Raw genomic sequence first — 10,145 nt, 5'->3', positions numbered from 1 at the left:
GGAGCCCTTGAGTACGTTCTCCCATGGGGCCTCTTTTCTAATCAGGGCAGTGGCTTCTCTTTAAAGTACATTTCCTGGGTACTTTTGCGATGTCTGAGCCTTTATTTCAGTTCCTTGAAGAGGCCAAGAATCTCAAAATCCAGCCCAGACTTCAATCACCATAACATCCATAATCCACTTACAATGGCCCAAAGTTAAGAGTTCTATCTTAAGTAAAATCATGACACCTTGAATGTAAAATTTTGGTATTTGGAGGAAAAAAGTTTCACAAAAACATGAATTTGCATGATCTCATTTTATTAGCCTAGCAATATGTCATTCTAATAAATTAATACATACAAGTCTAAAAAATTGTTGGCTGTATATGAATGTGTTTCAAACATATGTGCAGAATCCTTTGAAAAACTGATTTAAAACTTTTTGTTTTGCTTTTTTCAAGACAAGGTTTCTCTGTAGCCTGTCCTGGAACTACCTCTGTAGACCAGGCTGGCCTCAAACTCACAGAGATCTGCCTGCCTCTGCCTCCCGAGTGCTGGGATTAAAGGTGTGAGCCACCACCGCCTGGCTTGACTTAAAACTTTTCAAGCTCTCAAGTATAATGCTATGGGAGAAGAGTGGAGCTTCCATGGGCTGTGATGCATGATGGTTTGGAATTTATAAAGGTTTGAGTCCTGGCAATGAGAACTGATGGCTGAGTGATCACCTGACTATCCTAACCGCACAGACGAGAAATCTGTAGGCACTGGCGAAGCCTACGGAGCTTCAGAAATGTTTGGGAGTCCAGTCATATCTGAATGGCCTTAGTTTTTTCTGTTTAATACAGGACTAATAGCTGGTATTTCTTTGGTAGTTTTTAGACTTGCTCAGTTGCTTTAAGGACAAAACCACACCCACTTCAACCAATCACTGGCCGGCAGTCTGCTCATGCTTTTCTCTCCTGAGGTGTCTCAAATCAGACTCTGTTCTGCTACACTGTGTTCCCAGCAGAGAAAGTCTGTTAGTGGAATCTCCAAACCACTGCTCTGAGCACAAGACAGTCTCTGTGTAGCTCATTCTCAGCAGTACCCTGCTCTGTCCATCTGAGCAGTGGCTTTGCTAAGATCACTTGGGGAGCAGCAAAGAGCAGTAAGATTTCCTGTCCTGTTAAAAGTGTGCTGGCCAGAGACCCAAACCAGGACTAGAGCGCTTGCCCAGCACGTGCAAGGCTCGAGGTTCAACACCTCCCCACCTGAAAAAAACAAAGAAATGTAACGTAAGATGTACAACACACTTCTGGAAGCTTTTAACTTACTCTGCCTCAGCCTAATGGCTACCTAGACCTGTATATTACTCACTGGTTACAAAAACAACCTGGTTACATATTTTAATGTAAGCCTCCATTGAGTGAGTACAACATATTTATTGGCTATTTTCTTTTTAAAAAAGAATTTTATTTAGTTGTATAGGCGTTTTGTCTGTGTCTGTGTACCACATGCATGGTGTCCACAGAGGTCAGAAGAAAGCATGAGAACCCCAGGAACTAGAGTGCTGTGAAATATGCAAGTGCTGGGAACTGAACACAGGTCCTTCTGGACCTTAACCCATGAGCCACCTCTCCTGTCCCTACTAGCTTTTTCAGTTGCAGGAGCCACACCCCAATCTGCTGGACACCAGTGCACTTTCAAGTCTATGCACTCACAGCAAAGCTGTGTTTACAGAAACTCTCAGACCACAGCGAGGGAAGAGTTTTTCTCGTTTCTCCTTATCATGTGCAGGCTTGTTAGGTATGCCCTCACGCTCTGCTGTGGAGGTGTCACTTATGACACCTAACCCATCTGTAATGAGGTCCCTCGGTCATCTCCAGAAATAAAGGCCCAGCCTGGAACAATTATTCATGTACTTTCATTTGCCAAGCTGGCAGACTTCACGCCTCGCACTGACAGCAGTTTTCCTCCTGTCCTAACGTAAGGGATGCACCAAGTATCAGGAGCTGTTCCTTTTTCCATTTCCCTCTAGCTTGGCCCTCCTCAGAGAAACCGTGACTGAACTCTGTGCACGAAGAGCAGCAGGAATGACTGCGAACACCAACAATGCAGTCACAGCAAGGTCAGGGCGGCTGGCTGCCAAAGGAGCCAGAGCGCAGCAGCAGGAAAGGCACAGATTCCCCTAGGTTTCCAACAAAGCAAATGACAGAGAAAGGCCTCGTCTGAATCAGCTCCGCAGCTCCATCAAAATGTAATCTTTTAAAATAAGGAGCCTGCAGGCTGCAAAGATGGCTCAGAGATTGAGACCGTGTAGTGCTTTCCAAGGACCCAAGTCTGGGTCCCAGCACCCATGTCGGTGGCTCACAACCATTTGTGACTCCTGTTCCAGGAGACCCGATGCCTCCAGCATTCCTGAGCAGCTGCACTCAACACACACATGCCCCGACACAAATGAACACACACACACACACACACTAAAAATAAAACAGTAAATCTTTAAAAAAAAATAAAAAGCCTCAGGATTGAAGTGGATGATGTTGTTTTCAGAAAAATGAGTTAGTTTTAAGATGTTCAAAAGGTGCAACCAGGAGAAAGAAAAAGTGCCAGTTCATAAGGCTCTTCCTTTAAATTTAGATGGACAATCAGGAATCCTTCCAATGCCGTGTAAGCACGAAATCCAGGGCTGACGTCACGGGCTCGTTTCTTATGAAGAATTCAGCAGCTGATGATGATGCCCACCCACGGAAGAGCAAGCCCCAGAGAGCTGTCCTGTGGAGAGGGGGCTCACTCAGCGCTTGATCCGTTCACCTGGAGTCATTGCCTGCTGCCCAGGATGTGGGTCCCTGAGGGCTTCTTCAGCATTTAACTAACTCTTTGTTGGTTGATGGTGCTGGGACTGTTTCTCCAGACATAAACTGATCCTAAGACAGAAGAAGAAAGACTATTAGCCACCAGGTGTCTGTCGCACAAATGCATTAACATCTTCTTCACCGCTATATCATTTGTTTCTATTATTATTACTATTATTATTATATGCTAGCAATAAAAACATCAAATGTAAAATTTAGGAAAAATCCATTTATAGTATTAGAAAAATGGCAACAAAAAATTTAAAGTCTAAGACTTCAGATTAAAAACTGTTGTCCATTGTACAGCATTAGCAGGACCCTTGCTCTACACTAGATATTAGCAGCCATCTCTGTGACACAACTTGAGGCAAAGGAACACCTTAAAGATTTAATGTATTTTCACTTATGTATATGTCCTACCCCACGTGTGTGGGCGGGGCAAAGAAGAGATCATCAGATTCCCTAGAGTTACAGGTGGCTCTGAGCCACCAGGGTGGGTGACAGAAATAGAATTCCAGGCCTTTTCAGAAGCTCTTAGCCACTAACCATCTCTCCAGACCCAATAGCATTTCATTTTTGTGGTGTCAGAACTAGAATAAGAATTAAGAGCATGTTGAAGTTTAGTCCTAAAATCATTATTTAGTAAGCAGTGTCTTATAAACATGACCATCTTGCGAGAAAGCAACCACTTCCCAGAAATTAACGTGTCACATCTTTTAAGGTTTTGCATTAGTCAGTTCAATATCTGCTTGATCATTCAAATATGTAGCCTCTTTAAAAATAGGTCTCTGTGTTTCTCAACACAGTCCTGAAATAATATCTAATTTGAAAATGAGGTTCAGTCTCTGATCTTTATTTTGGGTTTGTTTTTGTTGCTTTTGCTTTTTTTCGGGGAGCTGGCTTTTTGGTCTTTGGGGGGGGGTGTTCAGAGTTTCTCTATTTAACAATTCCAGCCTTTCTAGAACTCTCTCTATAGAGCAGGCTGACCTCAAACTTACAGACCTCCACCTGCCTCTGCCCCCTGAATGCTGGGATTAAAGGTAGGGGCCACGACCCCCAGCTCAGTCTCTGGTCTTTTATCCTGGTTGATGCCAGCTACCACAAGAACTCTGCACAGTGTGATTCCCAAGGAGTCAGCCCCTAGTCTGTCCTTGTTGCTCTTCGTACCAGAGACCATTTTAATTCAAGAATGAATCATTAGAGTTCTACACTATTGTCTAAACTAAAGCCTGCCTCTCACAGAGCTCTGTGCTCTGGGCTAATTCACCCTACACTCATTTTAAAGTTCATCCAGACTGTCAAGCTCCTTACTTAAGACTCCAAAACATTAACTGCACTTCGGGTAGGGCATAAAAGCATTTACCCCCTTCCCACAGTCATTCTCTTTGGGTAAGAAGGAACAAATTTAACATGAAACTGTAAAATCACAGCTAGAAATCTGAGATATCTCAAACAAGATAATGTTGATTGTATGCATAAACCAGGCAAGCAATAAAATGCAGTCTTTTCGAAATATCCTGCAGCTCTAAACAACTAAATATTAAATACAAGGGAAATGTCAAAAGAAAGAACATCAACTAAAATGACTTCATATTTTTTCATTCCTGATTAAGTCTTTTCCATTAGATTTTCATTATAGAGCAATTGCCTTTCCAAAGTGAACACGTTACATAATTTAAACGTGAACAACATTATCATACAGCTACTTCCGACCATTTTTAAAGCTTTTTTAAAATAGACCTTGATCAGCCGGGCGGTGGAGGCGCACACCTTTAATCCCAGCACTCAGGAGGAAGAGGCAGGGCGGATCTCTGTGAGCTCAAGGCCAGCCTGGTCTACAAGAGCTAGTTCCAGGACAGGAACCAAAAGCTACGGAGAAAGCCTGTCTCGAAAAATCAAAAAAAAAAAAAAAAAATAGCCCTTGGTCTAGCATAAAGTTAAGAAAACAGTCTTCTAAGCCGGGCGTGATGACCCACACCTCTAAACACAGCACTGGGAATCAAAGGCAGAGGGAGCTCTATGAGTTCAAAATCAGCCTGGGCTACATAGCGAGTTCCAAGAAAGCCAGGGCTATATAAAGACCCTGTCTCAAAAACAAACAAACAAACAAACAAACAACAATAACCCCACCCCCACCCCCCAAATAAACCAAAAACCCAATACTCTTCTGCACTTTTCTATCAGACAGGCTGCTTTAAGGTTTTGTCGTCATCTCACACCACCACCCCCTTTAATGTATCCCTTACTTTGTCATAAATCACTTTTATAATGAGAGAGCAGCTAGGACACGTTGCCACGTCTTCTCCATTCTCCAAGTCTTCCTACGACGAAATCAAACAACGTACGGTCAGCACAGCCTCCCTTCCGTCATCTTCCCACAAACCTCTCCTATATCTATGTGCAAGTCTTGGGTTGGGTAATAACGCAAAGAACTTTTCCCCAAGTGTCACCTCGGAAAATAACCAGCGAGATTAGATGATTCGATCTACTCCAAAACCCTAGGGTACAAGATCGAGTTCCCTTCTCAAGGAAGCTCCCGGGGGTGGGCGGGGGGGGGGCGGAGATTTTAAAGATGGGGCTAGGGAGAACTGCGCCCCCAGCCAGACCGTGTACCCCTGACAGCTTGTTACTACTTTAGGGGCGGGGGTTCAGAAGAACACGTGAGAGACTGAGGCTTGCCAGAGACACCGGAAGCGAAAATGCGCAAGCACGGAGTCGCCGGCGGGCCCTAAGGATACCTTGGTGATGGAGAAGTTATCCCCACAGGGACAGGGGTAGAAATAAGTCTCCGAGTCCTCGTCATATTGAAAGTCCTCGATCTCCACCTCGTCGTGAAACACCGCCATGGTCACCGAGCAGAAACTGCATCAGTGTCCCTAACTCCGCCGGGGCACAGAAGGTCTGGCGTTCCGACCCACCCGGCAGCAGGGACAATCACTTCCGGGAGGGCGCGAGGAGATGACGTACCTCCGACGCCACTGCCAAATGGGTGACCGGGTCGCGGTCGCCTTGGAGATAGCCGAGCTTGGGTGCTTAGTGCCCGAAGATGGTGCTTCCTGCGCAGCAGGGTTGCGCATCGCTCCGCCCACTGGGTGGCAGTGACCAATAGTATGAGGGGTCTCGCGCGCGGCTTCACGTCACTCCGGGGCCCGGGGAGTTTGGGCCTGGGCCGTGAACCAGTAGTTAGTTTCCTGGCCTCTGGAGTCTCATCCTCCATCGCTGACTTCAGAGAATCTTTCAAGAATTGGCTGGAAGCTGCGGCCCTTATTAGAGGGGGGCGCCTCGTCACTGAGGCGCAGGGAGCCACGCGGCGTCCTCCGCAGCCCTCAACGGTGGTCGACACACAGCCCTGCTCCTGGAATTGCGTTTCAGGCGACCTTCAGAGCGCCGAGGAACGCCCGGCCTGTTGTAGTTCCTGCCTGCAGGTACTTCGCTGCCTGTCTCACCCAGGCCACCTTCAGACACCCTGAGCTGTGTTGTAGGGGACCAAGATCTGTAAGACAGGGACGAGTTCTAGCCTTATTTGCAATATTCACTACAGTGATAGGTGCAGTAGCGATAATAATATCACTTTTAATTATTGGGGATTTTAGCGGGTCACCCAATGTGCTAAATGTAATTCTGTTGATCCTGGGGTTCAAAACTCCATTTTATTTATCTTTAACCCAGATTCAGAGACTAGGCATCTTGCCCAAGATTACATATCTAGGTATAATGAGGGACCTGGGTGTCTCCAAAGTCCAGGAACAAATTATTTATGTGAACTTTAGTTCTTGGTATTAAAAAAAAAAAAAGAAAAAAAATTAATGGTTTTCCTGGTAGTGTTGTCAGCACGCAGCCTCTTCCTTGAAGGTAGAAGCGAAATGCAAATGGAAAGACCTCTGCCCTGAAAGCAGTACTGGGCCTGTTTTGGTTCCAACCAGGGACTTTGGAGCATCGCTGTGTTACTAGGATCTCACTAAGATCTCACTGGAGGAGTGCAGTATGGTGAAAAACCACTGTGGCAGAAGAAGATCCCGGACCCGAGTCTGACTTGATGGGCTCTCGGAGTTGGGAATTTGCATTCTTTAGTTCTTCCTTTCTGAGAAAAGATTGAAATCTAATATTGTTTTGCGCGGGAATTAATAGTTATACTATATACTTATATTGTTATACTATACTCAGGTATGGCTTATGTAGCCTACATTTCTATAACTTACACTTAACTTTTAAGTACATACAGTTTGCATAAGTTACCAACCTTGTGCACATTGAAAGGACTCTACATTTTGAAGTTCTGAAGGCAGGGAAGTCTTTGGGAGGTAAAATCCAGACGTTGCATTAAATGAGTATATGGAAGGTTGCTTCAAAGATCTCACTTCTTTTTTTCATAACTAGAGACTTACATAGCAATTAGGAGATATTTGTAGTCTGTTGAGGGTTAATTGTAAGCCTGTCTGGGCAAAGGAGAAATTCTGTGGAAGTCTTGTATCTTTATAAACACAAATATTTCTGGGACACAGGAAATAACTGACTTCCCAGTGTCTATTTTTAGTTCAGATGATCACGGTTGGAACCCATCTTTAGTTCTTATGAGCATTCTCGAATGTGCAGAAATGGATGTAGTTGTGGGTCGGGAGACGGCTTGGCAGGTAAAGTATGTGGATCTCCAGCACCGATGGGAAGAGGGGCCCGGCACGGAGACAGGGGGATCTCCGGAGCACAGTGGCCAACCAATTGGTGAACTCCAGGTCCAGGGAGAGACTAGCTCAAACAATACGGTGGAGAATGAACATACACACGATTGGCTGCATCCATATTTGGCTCATAGTATGTATAAATTGTTAGGCCTATTATTTAAAAAACAAACAAAGGACTAACGAGATGGTTCATCAGTTAAGAGCACTAGCTTCTCTTCCTGAGGACCCAGGTTAAATTCTCAGCACCTACACTTAAGCTTATAAATGTAGCTCCAGTTCCAGGGCCTCCCGCACCCTTTTCTGGCCTCTGAGGGCGCCAGGAATGGTGCACAGCTGTACATGCAGGGGAAACACCCATATACAGAAAAACAATAAGAAAATGAGGCTGGACAGTTGGCACAGTGGTTAATAGACTACTGCTCTGCTAGAGAACCTGGGTTTCATTCCCAGTACCCACATTGAGGCACATAACTGTCTGTAACTCTAGTCCCAATGGATCCAACTTCCTTTTTTGACCTCCATAAGCATCAGGTACACACACACATGGTACACATAAGACATGTAGGCAAACACTCGTACACATAAAATAATAAAATTACTTAATAAAATAAATGTTAAAAACATTTTTTTTTACTGGTACTGGGAATCAAACCTTGGGTCTTATGCATGCTAGATATATGCTCTTCTGACTTAGCTACACCCCAAGTCTTGATCTTTTAGAAATCAATTCAGACCCATCAAAAACAATTTTCTTGGTCATCTTAAAACCTGAAGTTACGGGGGTGTCTTAGCTACGGTTTTATTGCTGTGAAGAGACACCATGACCATGGCAACTCTTATAAATTTAATTGAGGCTGGCTTACAGTTTCAGAGATTTAGTCCATTATCATCAGCATGGCGGCATGCAGGCAAACATGGTGCTGGAGGACCTGAGAGTTCTACATCTTGATCTGCTGGCAGCAGAAGGAGGCTGAGCCACAGCGGGTGTAGTTGTGAGCCACACTGGGTGTAGCTTGAGCCAATCAGACCTCAAAGTCTTCCCTCACAGCGACACTTCCTCCAGCAAGGACACACCTCATAATAGCGCTACTCCCTATGGGCCAACTATTCAAAACATGAGTTTATGGAGGCCATAGCTATTCTTAACACCGCCAGGGGCCAGCTAGCTTTTCTTTGTAATTTCTCAACTAATTTGCATATATGTTCTTTTAAAAAGAAAAAGTAATCCCTGTCTCGAAAAAGCAAAAAAAAAAAAAAAAGAAAAAGTAATGAGCCGGTTATTTATGGTAGTTGCTGCTGTGTTTCTGAAATGCATATTGTGTCATTCACATAACACAGCAGGGCACAGATAGGCTGTGTCTTTAGCACTGGGAAATGACACAGCAGGGTACAGATAGGCTGTGTCTTTAGCACTGGGAAATGAGGTTTATGGGCTGAAGAATTAACTAAGGCAAAGCTGGAAAGTCATGGCATCGAGTTGGATCCTTCTGATCCTAGAACCAGAGTCTTAATGAATAACTCTGCTGTGTATGATCCAGTTCAAGCAGAATGAGAGGAAACCAGCAGGGATGTTCCTACAGGAAGTTGTAGGGCCCAGATATCCAAACATTTTCTATACTGTCCATTCTACCAGCTCTGCTACTACTGCTCTACCAGAACCTTAAAGACTAAGTCCAACTTCCTGCTTCAACCCAGGCTATCTTAAAAATCTAGTCACTTATCTCACATCGTGTACTTGTTCTGGTTGACTGGCGTTCTTCAGTTGCTTCTCGTGCCCGTCAGGTGAGGTTTATACCTTTACATTGGCCTGCTGTGACCTCCCTGTCACTGTCTCCCAGCTTGTTCTCCAGGGACACTGGCCCTGGCTCTTCTTAGGCTTGGTTCTTGCCAAGATCTCTGCTGTAGTGTTCGCCCCTTCATGTCTGCCCAGCTGCTCTGGGTGCTGCTCTGGGCTCAATGGTCCTCACCCCGAGAGGCCTCTACGAAGACCCCCCACTCACACATACCATCGCTCCTACTTCCTGTCATATTCATCCCCCATCCCTTTAATTGTGGCCGTACCCATCTCGAGCTCAGCTCCTTGGGCTTGGCAGCAGGCACCTTTACCCACTAAACCAGCCTGCCAGTGTGATTTAGATAAATACACACACACAAATACACTTTAGTTTAAGGACTAGAATAAAGCTTAGAAGGCGAGTTGAGCACAGTTTTATAAAAATGCCTTTACTTGCCAGTAGGTGACACTGTTGATCATGGTACTGTTGACAAATTCAGTCTTTGCTAAAGAGCAGCTTTTGAAAATTAACTTTCTTTAGTTTGCCAGCTGTGTGGAGTAGACTGGCTTTTTAAATTTATATTATTTTTTATTGATATTTATTGAGCTCTACATTTTTCTCTGCTCCCCTCCCATCCTCTCCCTTCTCCCATTCAGTCCTCCCACAAGGTCCCCATGATCCCAATTTACTCAGGAGATCTTGTCTTTTTCTACTTTCTACTTCCCATGTAGATTAGATCTATGTAAGTCTCTCTTACAACATTGTTCACATTGTTGTCCAAATGAAGTTGAGTACCATTTTTTTTTTTTTTGATTTTTGAGACAGGGTTTGTAGTTTTTGGTGCCTGTCCTGGAACTAGCTCTTGTAGACCAGGCTGGC

The 10,145-nt window shown here is 44.6% G+C and overlaps 2 protein-coding genes across 5 annotated transcripts in view; one reads left to right on the top strand and one right to left on the bottom strand.

The window, feature by feature from the left end:
- Window positions 1–286: 286 nt before the first annotated feature.
- Window positions 287–5,699, bottom strand: Dph3 (diphthamide biosynthesis 3). Of its 2 annotated transcripts, XM_050140645.1 has the most exons (3): window positions 5,551–5,699; window positions 5,059–5,133; window positions 289–2,884 (listed from the first exon to the last, which is right to left on the bottom strand). In XM_050140645.1, the coding sequence occupies exons 1-3, from the start codon at window positions 5,656–5,658 to the stop codon at window positions 2,819–2,821; spliced, it is 249 nt and encodes an 82-aa protein (XP_049996602.1). In that variant the 5' UTR covers window positions 5,659–5,699; the 3' UTR covers window positions 289–2,818. The 2 variants fall into 2 exon arrangements, with proteins under 2 accessions (XP_049996603.1, XP_049996602.1); XM_050140646.1 differs by lacking the exon at window positions 5,059–5,133 and having other exon boundaries at window positions 287–2,884.
- Window positions 5,700–5,964: 265 nt separating this feature from the next.
- Oxnad1 (oxidoreductase NAD binding domain containing 1) overlaps window positions 5,965–10,145 on the top strand; it is a 27,545-nt gene continuing 23,364 nt past the window's right edge. For 2 of the 3 annotated variants that reach the window (XM_050140640.1, XM_050140641.1), the window contains exon 1: window positions 5,965–6,237. The gene's annotated coding sequence lies outside the window, so the exon portion shown is untranslated. The remainder of the gene's footprint in view (window positions 6,238–10,145) is intronic. The other variant, XM_050140639.1, reaches the window with a different exon arrangement.

Source organism: Alexandromys fortis, unplaced genomic scaffold (genome assembly GCF_014885135.2).
Source record: "Alexandromys fortis isolate MF-2015 unplaced genomic scaffold, M_Fortis_MF-2015_v1.1 scaffold_46, whole genome shotgun sequence".
NCBI lineage: Eukaryota > Metazoa > Chordata > Mammalia > Rodentia > Cricetidae > Alexandromys > Alexandromys fortis.
Note: the sequence above shows the minus strand (reverse complement) of the source record. Positions and strands in the feature narration are given on the sequence as shown.